This window comes from Zalophus californianus, chromosome 9, assembly GCF_009762305.2.
Source record: "Zalophus californianus isolate mZalCal1 chromosome 9, mZalCal1.pri.v2, whole genome shotgun sequence".
In the NCBI taxonomy this organism is placed as follows: Eukaryota; Metazoa; Chordata; class Mammalia; order Carnivora; family Otariidae; genus Zalophus; species Zalophus californianus.
The window spans coordinates 24,516,568-24,537,624 of record NC_045603.1 but is presented as its reverse complement, the minus strand read 5'-3'; the positions used below and the strand labels follow the sequence as shown (position 1 = coordinate 24,537,624).

Here is a 21,057-nt window from a genome sequence, read left to right as displayed (position 1 = left end):
ATCAAATCTTCTACCTTCAAAATGTATTCAGAATCTGACCACTTAGCACCACCTCCACCACTCCTGCTCTGATCCAAGCCCCTGTTACATTTGCTTGGATTCATGCAATGACTTCCTAATTAGTCTTCTTGCTTCCAACCTCCCTGAATCCCTGCCTCCAGCCTAGTCTATTTTCAATGCAGCAGGTAGAATGACCCTTTAAAAACCTAAGTCAGATCATGCCGTTCCTCCCCTTTAAACCCTACAGCAGCTTCCCATCTGATTCAGAGATAAGGTGAACATCCTTATCATGGCCTTAATGCCCCACACATTCCTCTGTCATCTCCAGTCACTCATCTCCTAATACTCCCCTGCGGGTTTCAGCTGCTCTGTTCTTTAAGCCTTCCTGCCTTGGGATCCTCTCATTTGCTGCTCCCCTGCTTGGGACTCTTCTCCCCCAAATATCCACACTGATTTTTTCTCACCTTTTTCTAGTCTTTGCTAAATGTCACTTTCTGTGTGAGGACTGTTCTCACTGTCCTATATAAAATTATGTACCTGTTTGCTCCATTTCTCTCTACGGCATTTATAACTCTTTAATATACTCTATAATGTACCCTTCTATTTTCTTCATTATATTTCTACCCCCTCTCGAATAAGTTCCATAAATATAGGACTTTTGTTTGCTTTGTTCACTGTATTATCCTCGAGCTTGGAATAGTGACTGACACATAATAAGTGTTCAATTAAGGTTTATTAAATGAAGCTGGGAGGTGGGAAGGACTAGGTCAAAGAGGGTCTTATTAGGCTATGGGAGAGAATTTGCATTTTATTAGACTGTTTACATCTCATTGTATAAGTACCTACAAGGGACAATAAAGAAGCAGCATCTACATCAGACAGATTCGGAGAGGTCTGTATTTTGAGAAATAGTTCAAGGAATAGGAGTGGAGAAACAAAGGTTCTTGGACTTTTTTTTTTTTTTTTTTTTTAGGGAGAGGGAGAGAGCAGGTGACCCACTAGCAGAGGAGGGGCAGAGGGAGAGAGAGAATCCCAAGCAGGCTCCATGCTCAGCATGGAGCCTGATGCAGGGCTCGATAGCACAACCCTGAGATCATGACCCAAGCCGAAATCAAGAGCTGGATGCCTAACTGACTGAGCCCCCCCAGGTGCCCCGGTTCTTGGACCTTTTAAAAGAATTTCCTTTTGTCTAAGATTTTTCTGATTTCAGATATTTTATAATTTTAGGACTTAAGTGTCTGTTAGAAAATAAATTTTTAAAATACTACAGAGGAAGTTAGTTCTGAAAAACTTCACCAGGGAAGTTTAAATTGCATTCATTATAAGTGGGGTGGAAAAAATCAGTCACTGGCAAAGCAGCCTGTATTTTAGATATGTTTCAACTTGCATAATAGAAGATATATTTAGACTAGTGGATTTATAGAATATCAGAAAATCATATTCTAATTGCTCTACATAATTTGCCTAATGCTCCTCCAGCTGTGCTGAACAAAAGAAATACAAAAAGTTATGTGGCTGCTTTTTTTTCATGAAAGTTGTCATGATCAAGTGCTACTCTGCTAGCTTTTATTTGTAGCATCCTTTTATATTTCTTCTTTTTGACAAGGGAAAAATAAGATAAACATTTGAACAAATTTTTAGCCATAAATACCTGACCAAATAGTATTTGTTTTCCTTTTTTCCTTTTTAAGATAACCTGCCGAAATTTCATTGGGAAGCAGCTCAAGATTAATCCTTCATCCAGTGAAGTAACAGGCACAGAAAACTGCGCAGATATCCTAAAAAAGTTTGTCTATTCAGGTTGGAACCATTTTAGCTTAAAGCTTTTTTAAAGCAAGGTTTGCTGTTGTGTTCTGCATGTCAGCTCTTCCATAATTAAAATGTTTGCAAAATCTCTTTTGCAGGCTTATTGGACTGAAAATAACTCATTTGATATTTACCATCTTATGTTGCTATAAATGTCACATAAGGGGAATGAAAACATGTTTATTAGTTTGATCTGTAAATTAAAGAAGGGAAGGAAAAAGAGAACGGAAAATTATTTGAAAAATAAGCATGAAAAAGACTGTTGTGTACATTTCCCCGTTTTTATTTCACTTGGGAACTCTTCGAATTGAGCTGTTGCTATTCTCTTTGAAGCTCTGTCTTGACTCTCATAGTAACTCCCACTCCCATAATCAGTGTAGATTGTTCTCCTCTTGGCTGTATCATGGTTAAGTTGTAGGTCTTTTCACTACAGCACAGGAGAAGACAAGGGGACGTCATGACTCCTCTGCTTTCAGCCGAGAAGCCCTCTTGGAATATTTTGGCAGTGCAGCTTATAGGATTGAAGCAATAGAATAAGATGAAAATGGGGCATAATGCTTTCTCTCAATTGCGCTTGTCATGTGCCTCTGTTTCTGGTATAGGAAAGGAATGCAGATCTTCCCTTTGCCATGTTAGGATTCTTTCATTTATTTATCTATTGATTTTATGTATGTATGTGTGTAGGTATGTAATCATCTATTCCTTTATTGAGACAGCTAGGCGGCCATTCAGTCATTCAGCAAACATTTACTGAATGTCTACTGTGTGTTAAGTGCCATACTGGGTACTGAGACTACAAAGAGACTAAAGATTTATTGAGATTAAAGATTTGTTATCCTGGAATTTACAACCCATTGAAAGAGACTGATAAAGCAGAGACTGTGGTATAGAGTGATAAGATCTGTCATATTATGGCTACCCCTGCTGTTTTCCACTGTAAGCAGTAGTAGTAAACAGCATCGCTGTGCAGAGACTGTGTGTAATTTGGTAGAGCTAAAGGAAAAAGGAAAAGGCAAAGCTGAGGTTAGAAAGGTTGGCAGAAGGCCTTAGAAAGCAGGATAAAGAGATGCAGATCTATCTGGAGGGCTGAAGGGAACTAGTTATAAGGATTTAAAGAAGGGCAGTGAAACGATCACATTTGCGCTCTGGAAAGAACCTTAGGCAGCAGCGTAGGGAATCAATTGAAAGCACAGCACATGGAAGCAGAAGAGCAGCTACTCCTAACTTGTACATTAAAGATGTGATGAGGCTCTGGACTTAGGTGAGGAGAATACAAGAGTAGACAGATATGAGAGAAAGGCTGAGGAAGTAAGTTCCCAGGACTGTGTTCTATACTGGTTAGATAAGGATGGGAGGAGTCCAAGATGCCTTGGTTTCTGCTTGGGTGGCTAGATGGATGTGATGTATTTACTCTACAGGAAAACTGAAGGGGGGAATAGGTCAGAGGAAGTTACTTAAGAAGTACTGAGTTTGAGGTGCCAGGGTGATACCTGAGTAGAACTATTCAGTATATGGTTAGATAGACCAGTCAGGCATTCAGCAGAGATTTATATCTTCATTATCCATATATTGGTGGTGGTTGAAATCAGGGGCTTGTAGGAGGTCACCCAGGGAGAGTTTTATGGAGTATAGACCTGAGGATGGCCTCACTTTGGAAGCTGTGTCATTCAAAGTGGGCTACGCTATACAGTAGTAATAAACAACCCCCAAATCTCATTGCTTTCACACAAGGGCTAGTCCATTTTTTTTTTTTTTTGCTCATGCTACTGTGTTTGATGAGTTGAGTACTGAGCTGCTGCTCATCATAGGTTGATGGAATCTCCATCTTGACACAAGTTTCCATAATTGTTTCCAAGGCAGAAAGGAGAACATGAATTTACCCTCTAGAGGAGCCATACTGAGAGGCTAGGGCAGAAGGGAAGGAGAGAATGGGCCCCAAAACAGGAAGTTTATAGGTGGTAAGGGCAGAAGTTGAAGGTATTCTCATTGGGTACTGAAGATTTTCTTAATAAAGAAAGGGGTTGAGAGCACAGCCAAGGTTGCTAGGGTAGGAGATTTCAGGAGGAATCTGAAAGAGTGGCCTGACCCCTCAGGGAAATAGAAAGAAGATGGAAGGGCTTCAGAGCAGTGTAGAGGTTCCTGTTGAGGGAGCTGGTAACCACAAACTTGTGAGTTTTACCAGCAATGATAAATCAGATTATCCCCTCATATTTATTAAATAATGGAGGTCTAATCAGAGTGTGATTCATCCTGGTTATGTTCTTCTTTTCTTGATCACATCTGTCAAACCTCTGGGGACCTGTCAATTTGGGATCTACAATTCAGAATGTGATTTATATTGTCCCTTCCATCCTAAAAAGAATGGGCAACAAATGTGAGAAAATATGTCAAAAAAAGCTTATTATCAAATATGATGACTAGCACTTCAGGGATAAGAAAATCATGCCTAGCATGTGTGACCAGTAGGTCTTATAGATGGTGGATGCAATATATCAGAAAAATACTTTGCCTTCTAGTTGTTAAAGCTACATTTGGAAAGGTAAGATAGCAGGTGGTGGGACAGAAAGGAAGGTAGGTCGGATCAGCTTACTGTAATTATTTAGGTTGATTCTCGGTGGTGGTGGAGTATAGTCCGTTTGAGCAATGACTACAGCAGGAATATTTGAATGGATAAAGTCTAAAAAATATTGTAGTGGCAGTAATAATGAATTGGGCCACGTACTATATTGAGCACATTATAACCATTAGCTTTTTAAATTTTTATAATTTTAGAGGGTAGATATTATGCTTACACTACAGATGAGAAAATTAAATGTTACTAGTAAATAGAACTTTGGTTCGAACCCTCATCTGTCTGATGGCTCAGCCTGTAAGTGCTCCACCAAACTCCTTGCTCTGTTCACCATTTGTCCTCTTTCAGGTTAGTCTCTCCTCTAAACTGATAGCACTCAGAAAAATTTTGCTATACATCAGTGGTCATGGGGAGACAGATACTTGATTCTGACTTCCTGTGATAGTATGGTAGTTTTTAGATGATCCTGCATACTAATTGTAAGTCTTACATTGAGTCATTATCATTAAAATCTTGGCATCCAACTTACAGCTCTTTATAAGACTCTAGGACCTCTGTGACTAGGAGCATATTTTGGCCCACGCTTCTGGGCTCATTTGGCAAATTTTTAGGAGGGTGAATTTTCTTTCAGTGCCCTGAACTCAGATCATTAACATGTTTATAAGCACGATGGGTCTAAGGTATGTCATCATGACATGTTTGCAGTACTTTGGAGAGACCAAGTATACTCTTGCTGGTTTCCACACCAGATTGCTGCTTTAGAACATCATAGATTTTCTTTTGGCATAACAGCATTGCACGGTAATGCCCGATACATTTAATTCTTCAGAACAGATATTGTAATGCTCCAGTGCCTACGAACATTTGGTGTTCTCATTATTTAACAGCATTCTATTCTCCCTCTAACTATTTAATAATGCATATGTAATTTGGTATAGTCTCTGTAGGATGTGGAGAAGTGAGAATACCTCACTTTATAGATTATTTTTTGTATGGATGAGTAACTTGCCTGCTTGTTAAGCTTCACAGGGGAGATAACTATGAATATGCCTTTTATTGTAGCTGTTTTTGCATTCTGTCTAGGATCTGTTTCTTGAGTTTTGACCTAATTGGTATTTAAGTTATCTCTGATAGGGTTCTTCAGTCTTCAGGTATGTTGGAATTTTCAACCTTTGGCAGGTGTGTTTTATTACTGACTCTGGGCTTTTGGATTAATATGACCAATTGTGTAGAAAGCAGCCCAAATTTTATAGTATTCCCTGGGATTCTTCCTTGGTTGACCCATCTCTCAGGAGTCGTTAGTATTTCAGGTTTTTTTTTTCTTTTAAGATTTATTTATGTATTTTAGAGGCGGGGGGAGAAGGGGAGCATGGGGGTAGGGGCAGAGGGAGAGAGAGAGAATCCTGAGGCAGACTCCCTGCTGAGCTTGGAGCCCTATGCGGGGCTTGCTGTCACGACCCAAGCCGAAATCAAGAGTTGGAGGCTCAACCAACTGAGCCATCCAGGCGCCCTGGTGTTCAGTTTAATGAGTACATTAGGGCAATAAGAGACATAGTGATTCTTCTCTTTTTTTCCCTCCTTCCTCTTTCTCTTCTTCCTTTTCTCCTCCTTCTCCTTCTTCCCCACGCTCCTCCTCCTTCACCTTCTTCTTCTGACCTATTTCTAACTGTTGAGGTTATTAGTGCCTTTGAAATAGCTTCTTGAATTATTCACGAAAGTCTTCAGAGAGGAGCTCTCCTTGAGACAGAGAGGAAAGGACAGGCCTCTGAAGCTAACGATACTTCTTCATTGCTTTCACTAGTTGTCTTGTGTAGATAGTCACAAAATCACCAGTAGAGCCCTAGTTAGACTACAAGAAAGACGGTTTTCTAGGGCTTGGGAAAAAAAAAAGAAATATAGTTTAGGAAAAAAACAAGGAGGAATGATTTATGAGTGGATACTTGATAAAAAGTAGCAGGATGATTTTACTCAGACCCCACATTTTAAAGAAGACTGTCCCCAACATCTCCCGTCCCTCCTGTCCTTTTGATTGTCCCCAAATACAAGCATGCTTTTGTGAAGTTTTATTCCAGAATGAAAGCTCCGTGAGAGCAAGGAGTGTGTCTGTTTTGCTCACTTATATTTCTTCAGTGCCTAGCATAGCTCCTAATACTAGTAAGTGCTCAATATATGTTTTAAAAGTACACGACTAACAGCCAATAGGTAGCCTCCACCTCTTGGATGCTTACTCCCTGATAGGCACTATGCTGGACATTTCACACACAGGTTAAAACAATAACCCTTGGAGGTGAATATGATCATTCCAATTTTAACAGAGATTGAAAATTAAGGTCTAGAGAAGGTAACTGTCTCAAACTATTAATATGTGAGGGCTTCCAGCTTCTGCCTTTTCCTTTGCTGTCTTTGCTTCTTTCCCTGACTCACTAAGGAGAAAAAGATAAAAGCCAAGCTCACGAATTCTTGTAGGAAAAACAAAAACGGAGCAGAAACCTTACCATCTTTAGGGCATTGTGCATAAGGGTGGGGGTGGGAGGAGTCAGGGCATGCCTTGTCTCCTTGTCTGGATCATGCAGGACTGTGCATGGGTAGAAGAGAGGGGAACTGAGAGAGCAAGATGGCGGGCATAAGACAAAGTAGACAGGAGAGTGAAATTGGTAGGGTGGAAGAGAGCGCCTGGGGAGTTAGTAAGAGCTTCTGTCACCTAAGTATTTGATTCTCTTCAGTGCGTGGTAGGCAAGTGTGTCAAGAGTGAAATTGCTGGGGGGTGGGGGGGACAAGTGCTTCTCTCAACATGGCCATGTACCTGGTTTGACTAGAGTCTCCAGGATTTCTAGACATTTCAATCTGCATTGTAGTAGATTGAAAGATGTCTCTATGGCCATAAAATGTAACTGTGCCACTGATTCCATTAGGACCTCCCTGTGGACCCCAGGCTGCTTCTCTCATTAACTTTTCTTAGGCTTATTTCTGTTCTAGTTTCAAAGGTCTCTGTACTCAAATTAGCAGGCCTCCAATCTGGCCTATTGCCAGTTACCCAAGATTTGATGCCCTCTGGTCAACTATCTGGCAAAGGCACTGGACTTGAACACTGGTTGTCTTTCTTGTCTTATAAGGGCTTAAAACAAGTTAATGTCCTCAAGTTCACTTTTCCTCCTTTGCAAAGTGTGAGTAACATCCACCCCTACTAGTTGGTAAGGTGCTGTGAGAATTAACTGAGATTAAGATCTATATAAGTGATTATTAATCAAGTTTATCCCAGCCATTTAGCTTTGAAAACTTGTCATTCATTCATTTAACAAATACTTACTGAGCACATACCATGTAACAGGCATTGTTATAGGTCTGGATTGATAGCAGCAGACAAAATTGATGCTGGACAATCTCCCTGCCCTCGTGGAACTTGCATTCTAGTGGCAGGAGACAACCTATAAACAAACAAAACACATAGTACATCAGAGGATAACAAATGCAATGGAGAAGAGAGAAGTTGGGAAACCAGGATCACCAGTTTAAATACAGTGATCAAGGGAGTCCTCCTGAGAAAATAAGTTAAGCAGTAACCTTAAGGAGCTGAGGAAGCCAGGGCATGGGGATATCTGAGGGAAGAATGTTCTAGACCAACATGAACCACTGGTGGAGGTTTGCAGAAGATCCTTTGGATTGCTTGGATTTTTTTCCAGCTAGATGGGACACAAGGCCATTGGCCCCGGAAGGACAGGGAAGAAGTAATTCCTACCCCCCTTTTTTCTTTGCCGTGTAACCAATTAACCACTCTTGTCACTTCCAACATTGGACTGTTCCCTGCGTCCCTCCCTCATTCCCATTGCTACCATTTTAGTTGAGTTCAAATAACGGTATCAGTGTTGTAGTCTCTCAGCCACCAACCTCTTTCTGTTGCAGTCTGCTAACTCTTCCTAAAATACTTGTGCCCTGCTCAAGACCCTTCCTGTGCTCCCTATTGGGAAGGATGAAAGTGACTTTTTCAGCGAGGGCTTCGGGTCTCTGTAAAACACCTCTTTGTTCAGTGGGACTGGCCATGACATCCCACTGTGCCCCAAACTGCCACCCTGACTCCTGCTTCCATACCTCTCCTTGCACAAACTAGCTCTGTGACGCAAGAGAAACCACAGACTTCTCTACGCCTTGTTCTCCTCATCTGTAAAATGAGGATATAACGGTACATACCTTTTATGTTGTTTTTAGGATCTGATGAGATCATCACAGTAAATTATATAGAATAGTTCCTGGTATAGTGTAAGTATTCAGTCAATGTCAGCTATTCTTATTCTGTCTTAAACCTCTTGCCTCCTTCTTCCTGATCAAATCTTCCCTCTCCTCTAAGACACAACTGGCGTGTCCTCTGGCACGAAGTCTTTCTTGCACTTCCTTTCCTCCCTCTTGCTGATCTCTCACTTCTCTCCGCCTCATCTTGGCATATAACCAGAAATGCTGTGTGAATGAGAGTTTTTTTTTTTGATTTTTTATTGTTATGTTAATCACCATATATTACATCATTAGTTTTTGTGCAGTGTTCCATGATTCATTGTTTGTTCATAACACCCAGTGCTCCATGCAGAACGTGCCCTCCTCAATACCCATCACCAGGCTAACCCATCCCCCTACCCCCCTCCCCTCTAGAACCCTCAGTTTGTTTTTCAGAGTCCATCATCTCTCATGGTTCGTCTCCCCCTCTGACATACTCCCCTTTTCTTCCTCTCCTGTTATCTTCTTCTTTTTCTTTTTTCTTAAAATATGTTGCATTAAGAATGAGAGTTTAATACCCCAGGGTCAGAATGCTTCATCTCTTCAGCTAGACTGTGAACTCTTGAGGGCAAAGGTCACGCCTCTTCGCCTCCTGTGGCCCCGTTCCCTCGCAAGTTGCTGTACTACTCTCAAGGCCTCAGATTTCATAGGGGCCATTCACCTGTTCAACTTGTTGAAGAAGTAAATTCCATGTTATTTTATCTGTATTATCTGAAGCTTGTATTCCTTCTCTCTTGTGCACTGTTTCATGGTGTGTGGCCAAAAATCTGCAGCCTGGCTCAAGGGACCTCGCAGCCACCCTCTGCCAACATTTCTTCTTTCCGCCCAATTTTTTTCAGGACTGTTTTTAGTTCCACTCCCTTTTATGGCCTCATCTTCCTTTCCTCTGCATCCTCCAATATTAGAAACCCGTCTTTCCCTTCTCTTAAGAGAGCACTTACCCACCCAGGCCTCTTTGTTTCCTCCTTTCGTCTCTTTCCCAAGGCACCTCTGCTTTGAAGAGGCTGCTGAAAAGGAGTAGATTTATTTCATCTTTTATGATCAGCAAAAGAAAAAGTAGGAGGCTTCATAAGGAAAATTGGCAAGATCTAAAGTTATTTGCATTTCATAGGAATCAAGTTTTCTAAGTTTTTTTTTTTTTTTTTTTTAAGAACTTTCAAATATACCACAAAAATTTGATCTGAACGTTGAAACACCTGCTGCAAACCTCAGGGCTTTGAATTTAGCAGCTTTAGTTTGGGACCAAGAAATTCTCTGAATTAGAAAGTCTTTTGCTACTAGTTGGCTTGCTGCAGCATTTCATCCCTCGGTACACTTCTCTTTCCTTTCAGAATACAGCCACGCCAAAGAGCTCGTCTGTGTGCCTGTGGATGTGACAGACACTTTGAGATGTTTTAGAGAGACCCTGGAAAAATCCAGATATCATAACAGATCAATCCGACACAGCAGAAAATTACTTTCGTTATTCCTTGCTCAGACACAAGGTAAAATACTTGCTCTATATCCCTCGCTCCTTACAGGACACCACCCTGTGGACCCACCATATTCTGCCATAGGTCCCTTCTTTCCCCACCGACATGCCCACTCCCTGCTGCCCTTCACTTTCTTCTTCTTGTCTAGTGGATCACATCTTCTCTCTCACACACCTCATTCCAACCAGACTGTCTCACTCATCTGCTTTTATGCTTTCTGTGAAATGAGCATACTCCCTTGAGTAGATATAGAAACAGTATTGTTTTTGGTTCTGTACATCTATGTTCTTACCTATCTCTTTGCAAGTATGGTGCTGTAGTCTTTTTAAAAAAATTTTCGTAAGTAGATGACTTGATTCCTACTGAATTAACTAGAACCTATTACCAAAACCCTACTTTATTAGTGTCAAGGAAATAGATGCATTTTAATTTAAGCATCAACAAGATTTCTTATCGGGGCACCTGGGTGGCTCAGTCGTTAGCGTCTGCCTTCAGCTCAGGTCATGATCCCAGGGTCCTGGGATCGAGTCCCACATCGGGCTCCCTGCTCAGTGGGGAGCCTGCTTCTCCCTCTCCCACTCCCTCTGCTTGTGTTCCCTCTCTCACTGTGTCTCTCTCTGTCAAATAAATAAATAAAATCTTTAAAAAAAAAAGAAAAAAACAAGATTTCTTATTAATACCATAGATTTTCATCTTAGAGATTTCTTTTAGCTTAAAACAAGATATTCAGTATCATTGGTTACATCACGTTTATTTGTTTTCTCCCTTCTCAACATTTATTGATCTGTGAACTCAATCAAAGCAGGGCTTTGAGTGGTTAAGTGGTAACCCCAGAGAGGAAGAATATACTCAAATTTAGGTGGGGAAAATTCTTGACTTACGTATGTTTAGGTTATTACAAATTTGTTTAAAATTCTAGTATATGTTTATGATCCTTGCTATTCAAATTTATTGGAATAATAAAAATAAGCTTAAAGAATAAACTTAAATTTAAAAACTTAAGGTAATTATATTTTAAAGTTATTTAAATGTAAACCTGAGATACTAATACTCACTGAACTGATCTTTCAGAAATCTGATCAAATCTTGTTTTTACAATCACTGACAGAAGTTTTATTTATGTATGTATATATGGATGTCAGTATTTGTTGTTGTTGCTGCCCCTGCTCACCCCAAAAAAGCACTTGCTATGCCATGTACCCACAGATTTTGGTTGTATTGCCTATAGACTCACATTATATTAAATTAGCTCTCTGTGTTATGTTTAAACTTCTTTCAATTATGGCATATGTTAATAATGGTTAAGGGCATGAATAAAAAAAGCAAATATAATTCCTAAGAATGGATTACACTGGTTGACCCTGCATCTCACCTGGTATTAAGATATTCTCAGCAGTTTATCCCTAGTCCTTGGGCTGCAGACTTCAAACTCCACAATATCTTCTCTTCCTCTGTAGCTTTTGACTACTTCCCCTAGAATAGTTTTCCTTTTTTTCTTGTGTGTTCTCTGATCTTATAAAGAGAGCGATTCTTTCCCACTTTCTCCCCCTTAGCTGAGAACTAACTGTGGGTTGCTTCTACCCCAGAGGTCTCTGCCCCAGAGGCAGACTAACATCTTACTGTTGGAAGCCCTTAAAAAAAGGCAAACCCAAACCATGTAACTTCCAGAATCCCCACGAGAAGCAAAGCATTATCTTAACATTACTTTCTGGCACACTGCCCCTCTGTAGTGTTCTTTATGAAATAACAGGTAGAGAGCCCATACACACCTACCTAAGCTCCTCAGAAATGATATTAGATACTAAATTTAAGGAAACAACGTCCCTCAAACTGCAAAGAAATCTCAGCTATACACAGAATTTTTCTTTTTCCTCCCTGCCCATTTCTTCTACCTTTTCCCTCCTCATCACTTCCCCTTCTATCTCCTTTGTAAATTTCTTCTTTGGCGTGCCTGGGTGGCTAAACTCAGTCGGTTAAACAACCAACTGTTGATTTTGGCTCAGGTCATGATTTCAGGGTTGAGAGATAGAGCCCTGTGTCAGGCTCCACGTTGGCTGTGGAGCCGGCTCAAGATTCTCTCTCTCCCTCTGCCCCCCCCCCCACCCCCCTCACTAGCTCTTGTGCTCTCTCTCTCTAAAAAAAGTAAGTAAATAAATAAATTTTTTTCCCCCATGAATTTAGGAGATAAAGGAGGAATAAACAATTCGAAATTTACTACTGGAAAGGTGGAATTTTGCCTGGGGACAGAAGAGATGCATATGCCAACACCGCCCAACCTCTCTCAGGAACACTTCAGAGTTTTCAGTTCAGTGGAGAAAAGTAAACTTCCCAATTCACAATTGGGACTCGTAATTTCCTCTTATTATGAAACCATTGGTAAGATTCATTCATTATATATTCATTTTCAGGAGGATCTTGCACATTAATGTTGAGATTGCCTTTGGGCCTGAAATGCCACCTTGAAAAGTTAGATGAAAAGAGCTTGAACTTAGAATCTGGTAGGCAGGGCCAGAGCAGTGTTGGGACAAGAGCCTCCCAGCCCCTCCCAGTCTCCACTCTCCCAGCCTGGGTTGTCAGCATGGTGAGGTTCTAGGCCCCTCTTCTGCTCATCCTCCTTTGAATGAATCTGTGAACCCCTTGTTGGAATGTGGCCACTGTTGTGTTCTTTTGCTCTGCCCTAGCTGATCCCACTTTCCTTGTCTTTCTGTTTGATTTGGCTTTTCTACAAATTCAGCAGAATATACTCAATCCATGTCGTAGACCCAACATCCCCCTTTTTTTATAACAGACATTTAATAATTCCCCCCTTTACTTCCTGAAATAAAGTGTATATTTAATACAGTCTCTCTACACACATTATTTCATACAATAAATATGAAGCTCTAAATATAAAATAAAGATAAATAATATTATTTTATAACAAAACAATCTATTTGTGGCACTTAAGTGCTCAGGCACTAGAGAGTCTAGTGAAGCAGGATGATCATATCCTGTGTGTTGAATCACCATGAATGTTATAGCTACAAATACAGAGTGAAACAGCTTAATTGTGTTGGTGATGCAAGTACTATCAGCACTGTTAATTTTAGTGACAGTGTTTTTCTAAAATGGCAAATAAATCTGTGTGCAGTATACAATAAATCACTACAGTGAGTGGTTGCATTTATGGAAAATTCAGAGAATTTTGAAAACATGCAAAAATGCCCTATTTCTATGTAAAATGAAGTTAGAGGTTAGACTCAGGCAATTATAAACAGGTTTCTCACCTTTTTCTTCATTGTAGGGGAAGCTTCTGTGTGTTACAGACCACCCAGTGTCTCTGGACAAAATGCCAGGAGATGCTCCATTGTGACAACTAACAAAAGCTTCCTCAGATTTCTAAAATACCCTGTAGGAGTCAGGACTAACCTCATTCAAAACCACTGGCTTGTTGGTTAGGTTTTGTTTTGTTTTTGCTAGACCTCTCTGAATTTATGCATTTATCAGAAAACAAAACAAAACAAAACAAAACCTCAGATGCTATTAAAGATGTGCTTCTTTTTGCATTTGGGCAAAGGAAAAATCTGATAAGCTGTGATCTTATCCCATCAAATGCTTCGAGGCTTCCCATCTGCTATAGGATAACGTCCACATTTTTCCACCAGGCATTTAGACGCCTCCACAGTCCTACCACTATCTCCTTCTTCACACTCCCAAGAAAACCATAGTCCAGCCACTCTCGTCATGTCCATATACACCCCACCCTTTCTCCCTAGCATGCCTCTTCTGAATTTCTCTTGGACACCACCTCCCCCTGCCTGACTCTTATTCCACTCTCCTCACATTTCCTATCTCTTAGATCCAATCTCTTCCTCCACAATGTTCAAGTAGAATATCATTTGCTCTCTTTCTGTATATGTATCCGGAGACCTGTGAAGGCAGTATTAGTTGCAGTTAAGGACACAGTTAAGGAATGATGCAGTTTAAATATTCTTGAGACTATGAGGAAGATATTTTCTAGGAACTGACATTTGTTGTTCTACTTGACTAAAATACAGATGTTCTCCAAGTCAGCCATCAAAGAAGTCTTAAAGTTCAGGCATTGCATGAACTCGGAAGCCTTCTCGTCTTTGCCGGAAAGAAAAGGTAGATTTTTAGGAGTCAGTGGAACAAGGGAAAACTTTTTTTGGTTGTTTATTGGAAAGCATTTTTAAGTATTAAGAAAAAATTGTCTTTCATAAATTTTAGCTCTTCGATAATATTCCATTGCTACATTTTATTCACCAAATGCTACCTGAGAGAAACAGTTATGAGCAATAAATGGTACAGATTCATTCTCTAACATTTCAATTAAAATACTTCTTCAGTGCATTTGCTTCCTCTTTTGGAAGATAGATTTAATAACATCGACCTTGAAAAACATGCTGCTTGATGTTTGTTTTTCTTTTAGGGCTGCTTTTAGATGTTGGTGTCAAGCTCTTGATGACATATTCAAAAAAGAAGATGTGCTGTATACGTGGAAAGAGTTTGGTACCTCGCTCACCGATGCCACCAAAAGCTATTCACCTCCAGGTTCCAAAGATTATAGTGAGGAATTTCTGTCAAAAGTTGGCATTTGGGGATGTTTGCAAGGAGCAGTCATATCAGCAAAGATAGCACAGTGAGTGTGGCAATGGAGTGAGCTTCCCTTTGTGGGGTGCCCACTGTGCCATGTAGAGCGCCATGCCTCAGATGCATGGGATTCTTGGACAGCTATGTCCATATCATACAAAACTATACAGTTTACTTATTTGAGATGTTTGTTATCTATGGCCATCTCCTCTCCCTATACCCCCACCCCCGGATGTGGGCCTCCACATGGGCACAAATCTTTGCTTGTTCACCAGGGTATCCTGAGTATCTAGCATGGAGTTGGCATTTAATTACTACTTGTGGAATGAATGAATGAGTGAATGAACAGTTGGTATGGAATCAACAATAACGGTGTGAGGCAGGCCAACTTGGGCCTAATTCGAGGATCTCCTACTGACTCTGGGACCCTTGGCTCACTGCTTATTCTCTCTGAGCCTCAGTGTTCTCACCTGTAAACTGTGGTGGCAAGAATTACATGACATACTATATTAGTTTGCTAGGGTTGCCATAACAAATGACCAGTTGGTAGGGAATTTATTGTCTCACAGTTTCTGGAGGTTTGAATTCTTATCTAAGGGTATTGGTAGATTTGGTTTCTTTTGAGGCCTCTCCTTGTAGATGGCTCTCTTCCTGCTGTGTCCTTATGTGGTCTTCCCTCCATGCATGTCTGTGGCCTAATCTCCTCTTCTTAAAAGGACATCAGTCATGTTGGATTAGGGCCCACCCTAGTGACCTCATTATAACCTAATTGCCTCTTTAAAGGCCCCATCTTAGTCACATTCTGATGTTATTGGGGGTTAGGACTCCAACATATGAATTTGGGGGGCATAATTTAGGTCATAGTGCATACTGATTAGTTTCCTAGTTCTGTAACAAATCACCACAAAATTTGTGGCTTAGAACAACACAGATTTATTATCTTACAGTTTGGGGGGTCAGAAGTCCTAAAATCAGTGCCTTGGGAGGGTTGTGCTGTCCTCTGAAGGTTCTAGGGAAGAATCTCTTTCCTGGTCTTTTCCAGCTTGTCTTGTTATTTTTCCCTCTCTTCCCCTATGATCCTCTGTTCTGTTTCTTAAATTTCACATACGAGTGAGATCATATGATAATTGTCTTTCTCTGATTGACTTATTTCGCTTAGCATAATACCCTCTAGTTTCATCCATGTCATTGCAAATGGCAAGATCTCATTTTTTTTGATGGCTGAGTAGTATTCCATTTTGTGTGTGTGTGTGTGTGTGTGTGTGTGTGTGTGTGTGTGTATGTGTGTGTGTGTATACCACATCTTCTTTATCCATTAATCTGTTGATGGACATCTCTACTTTTTCCATACTTTGGCTGTTGTGGACATTGCTGCTATAAACATTGGGGTGCAGGCGCCCCTTTGGATCACTACATTTGTATCTTTGGGGTAAATACCTACTAGTGCAATTGCTGGATCGTACAGTAGTTCTATTTTTAACTTTTTGAGGAACCTCCATACCATTTTCCAGAGTGGCTGTACAAGCTTTCATTCCCACCAACAGTGTAGGAGGGTTCCCCTTTCTCCACATCCTCGCCAACATCTGTCATTTCCTGACTTGTTAATTTTAGCCATTCTCACTGCTCTGAGGTGGTATCTCACTGTGGCTTTGATTTGTATTGTGATGTGGAGCATTTTTCATGTGTCTGTTGGCTATCTGTATGTTTTCTTTGGAGAAATATCTGTTCATGTCTTCTGCCCATTTCTTGATTGGATTATTTGTTCTTTGGGTGTTGAGTTTGGTAAGTTCTTTATAGATTTTGGAGAAGAGCCCTTTATCTGATAAGACATTTGCCAGTATCTTCTCCCATTCTGTCAGTGGTCTTTTGGTTTTGTCGACTGTGTCCTTTGCTGTGCAGAAGCTTTTTATCTTGATGAAGTCCCAATAGTTCATTTTTACCTTTGTTTCCCTTGCCTTTGGAGATGTGTCTAGCAAGAGGTTGCTGTGGCTGAGGTCACAGAGGTTGCTGCCTGTGTTCTCCTCTAGGCTTTTGATGGATTCTTGTCACACATTTAGGTCTTTAATCCATTTTGAGTCTATTTTTGTGTATGGTGTAATAAAATGGTCCAGTTTCATTCTTCTGCATGTGGCTGTCCAATTTTTCCAACACCATTTGTTGAAGAGACGGTCTTTTTTTTCCATTGGATATTCTTTCCTGCTTTGTCAAAGGTTAGTTGACCAGAGTTGAAGGTCCATTCTTGGGTTCTCTATTCTGTTCTATTGATCTATGTGTCAGTCCTAAGAGGGAAGTATATAGCAAGGAACAAGAAGGACTCAAATACACCACCTAACCTTACACCTAAGGGAGCTAGAGAACGAACAGCAAATAAAGCATAAACCCAACAGTAGAAGAGAATTAATCAAGATTAGAACAGAAATCAATGAAACAGAAACCAAAGAAACATAGAACAGACCAATGAAACTAGGAGTTGTTTCTTTGAAAGAATTAATAAGATTGAAAACCCCTGGCCAAACTGTGGAAAGAGCCAAGATGTCCATCGACAGATGAATGGATAAAGAAGATGTGGTATATATACACGATGGAATATTATGCAGCCATCAAAAGGAATGAGATCTTGCCATTTGTAACAACATGGATGGAACTGGAGGGTGTTATGCTGAGTGAAATAAGTCAGTCGGAGAAAGACATGTATCATATGACCTCACTGATATGAGGAATTCTTAATCTCAGGAAACAAACAGAGGGTTGCTGGAGTGGTGGGGGGGTGGGAGGGATGGGGTGGCTGGGTGATAGACATTGGGGAGGGTATGTGCTATGGTGAGTGCTGTGAATTGTGCAAGACTGTTGAATCACAGATCTGTACCTCTGAAACAATGCAATATATGTTAAGAAAAAAAAAAGAAGAAGAAGATAGCAGGAGATAGCAGGAGCAGATGAAGGGGAGTAAATTGGAGGGGGAGACGAACCATGAGAGACGATGGACTCTGAAAAACAAACTGAGGGTTCTAGAGGGGAGGAGGGTGGGGGATGGGTTAGCCTGGTGATGGGTATTAAAGAGGGCATGTTCTGCATGGAGCACTGGGTGTTAGGTACAAACAATGAATCATGGAACACTACATCAAAAACTAATAATGTAATGTATGGTGATTAACATAACAATAAAAAAATAAAAAAAAAAAGAAAACCCCTGGCCAGACTTATCAAAAAGAAAAGAGAAAGGACCCAAATAAATATAATCATGAATGAAAGAAGAGAGATCACAACCAACACTGAAGAAATACGAACAGTTATAAGAACATATTATGAGCAACTATATGCCAACAAATTAGGCAATCTGGAAGAAATGGATGCATCCCTAGAAACATATAAACTATCAAAACTAAAACAGGAAGAAATAGAAAACCTGAACAGAACTGTAACCAGCAAGGAAATTGAAGCAGTAATCAAAAGTCTCCCATCAAACAAGAGTCTAGGGCCAGATGGCTTCCCAGGGGAATGCTATCAGGCATTTAAAGAAGAACTAATACCTATTCTTCTGAAGCTGTTTCAAAAAGTAGAAATGGAAGGAAAACTTCCAACTCATTCTATGAGGCCAGCATTACCTTGATTCCAAAACCAGACAAAGAACCCACCAAAAAGGAGAATTACAGACCAATATCCCTAATGAACATGGATGCCACAATTCTCACCAAGATACTAGCCAGTAGAATCCAACAGTACATTAAAAGGATTATTCGCCACGACCAAGTGGGATTTATTCCTGGCTGCAAGGGTGGTTCAACATCTGCAAATCAATCAATGTGATACACTACATTAATAAAAGAAAGGACGAGAACCATATGATCCTTTCAATAGATGCATAAAAAGCATTTGACAAAATACAGCATCCTTTCTTGATTAAAACTCTTCACAGTGTAGGGATAGAGGGAACATACCTCAATATCAAAAAAAACATATATGAAAGGCCCATAGCAAATATCATTCTCAATGGGGAAAAACTGAGAGCTTTTCCCCTAAGATCAGGAACACGACATGGATGTCCACTGTTACCACTGTTGTTCAACGCAGTACTAGAAGTCCTAGCCTCAGCAATTAGACAACAAAAATAAACGAAAGGCATTCAGATTGGCAAAGAAGAAGTCAAACTCACTCTTCACAGATGACATGATACTTTATGTGAAAAACCCAAAAGACTCCACCCCCAAATTACTAGAACTCATACAGCAATTTAGCAAAGTGGCAGGATATAAAATCAATGCACAGAAATCAGTTGCATTTCTATACACTAACAATGAGACAGAAAGAGAAATTAAGGAGTTGATCCCATTTACAATGGCATCAAAAACCATAAGATACCTAGGAATAAACCTAACCAAGGAGGTATAAGATCTGTACTCTGAAACTATAGAATACTCATGAAAGAAATTGAGGAAGACACAAAGAAATGGAAAAAACATTCCATGCTGATGAATTGGAAGAACATATATTGTTAAAATGTCTATGCTACCTAGAGCAATCTATACATTCAGTGTAATCCCTATCAAAATATCATCCACTTTTTTCATAGAGCTGGAACAAATAATCCTAAAATTTGTATGGAACCAGAAAAGACCCAGAATAGCCAAAGGAATGTTGAAAAAGAAAACCAAAACTAGTGGCATCACAATTCCGGACTTCAAGCTCAATTACAAAACTGTCATCAGCAAGACAGTATGGTACTGGCACAAAAACAGACACATAGATCAACGGAACAGTGTCTTATACCTAGTTAGCACTGACAGATATCTTAAAGACTTGAGTAATGTGAGAAATTTAAAAAGTATGGAAGGAATAGAGGTACAGTTTTCTTTCACCTTTCCAGGTACATTTTCCCTTATCTATAGGGTGTGGTGGGCAAAAACATGCATAGTATCTCGATATGTAGAGAAAATTAAAAATTTTCTATATATGGAAAAAAATCTAGAGGGAAATTAGCCAAAATGTTATCAGTAATCATGTTTAGGTGGTAGGCTTATTGGTGATATTTCATTTTGTGTTTTATGTTTTTTGTGTGTTCTAGATCTTATATAAGTGTGTAGCACTTTTAGAATCACAAAGTCTATTTTAATTTTGGAAAATCTATGAGTATTTATATGTATGTATTTATATATGTATGTATGTATATAGATGTATTTATATAAAAGTATTATTGGAAAATTGTCCATGAATCCATTTCTTTTTTGTTATACTTATTTAGATTTATTATGATCTCGGAGGTTGACAAGAGAACAAACTGTTGCATTTTGTCTGCATTACTCTTTCAGGTAACACTTCATGTGTATCTTCTGACAGTAGTGACCATTCAGAAAAAAAAAAGTGCAGTGGTTTATCGTAGTCAAAAAACTCATAGGTAGGAAGATAGCACGGACCTTGATGAGATATCATGAGTCCATCTTTCCTTCAACTAGCTGAAGGTGGCATTTTTACCTTGACTATTCAGCAGAATCTCTTTCTCCTTTAGACTCCGGAAGGAGGTTTGCAGATAAGGAAACTGAGTCTCTCATCATTAGTAAGACTGTGTTGCTAATGAGCTGTGAAGCCAGTCTGTTTAACTCCAAATGGTGGCCTTAGGTTATCTCATCTCTAATTAAAGTTTTGCTCGATTGCACAATGTGAAGTATACCATATAATGAAAGCAAGAAATAAGTTGAAGACTACAGAAGTAGAGAGTGTTGGCAGCACTTAGAATTTTGGTTTGACTTCATTGAAGAAGAAAAGAGCTTTTATCTGAAATATAAGACATTTTGAGATACAGGGAGGTAGCCAGGGGCCTTTGCCATCTACTAAAGGTTCTATTTACCTTGAAGGGTGGACACGCTTGTTCTGTGTATCAGAGGCCTCTGATAGCTTATGAAATCTAGATAGATAAGCTCTCTGGAAAGCCTTTTCTGGATGTAAGACCAGACTTTCCAGTTTTCTTATGCTCCATGCACCTCTTGCCTGTGCTTTAAAGAGAGGAGGTGGAGGAGGCAAGAGTTCAAAGGGCATGATAATCTGATTCTGACTCCTTATATTGCATTCTTTACTGTCTGATACTGCTTGTTCTTGAAGATAATGCTGTTGTTTTAGAAAATAAGCAATTTAAAAAATTAAATTTTTGCTTACTGTGGGCATAATTTTGTAGTAATACTGCACCTAAAATAAAAGCTGGTAAGATTTATTTTAAAAAATCTTAATTTTTTTATGATTTTAAAGCAGATTTGTAAAATTAAAAATTTAAACAAGTGCATGGTATTTTAGAGTAGGTACTTTATAACTTTAATGAACAATCTGATTAAAATTCTTTTCTGATATATACATTAAAATAATTTT

The 21,057-nt window shown here is 39.6% G+C and overlaps 1 protein-coding gene across 1 annotated transcript in view; it reads left to right on the top strand.

The window, feature by feature from the left end:
• CFAP54 (cilia and flagella associated protein 54) overlaps positions 1-21,057 on the top strand; it is a 301,093-nt gene that overhangs the window by 161,001 nt on the left and 119,035 nt on the right. The window contains exons 39-44 of the mRNA XM_027594798.2: positions 1,692-1,800; positions 9,973-10,125; positions 12,295-12,489; positions 14,151-14,238; positions 14,543-14,752; positions 19,943-20,009. Of these exons, the coding sequence (XP_027450599.2) occupies positions 1,692-1,800; positions 9,973-10,125; positions 12,295-12,489; positions 14,151-14,238; positions 14,543-14,752; positions 19,943-20,009 (822 nt within the window). The remainder of the gene's footprint in view (positions 1-1,691; positions 1,801-9,972; positions 10,126-12,294; positions 12,490-14,150; positions 14,239-14,542; positions 14,753-19,942; positions 20,010-21,057) is intronic.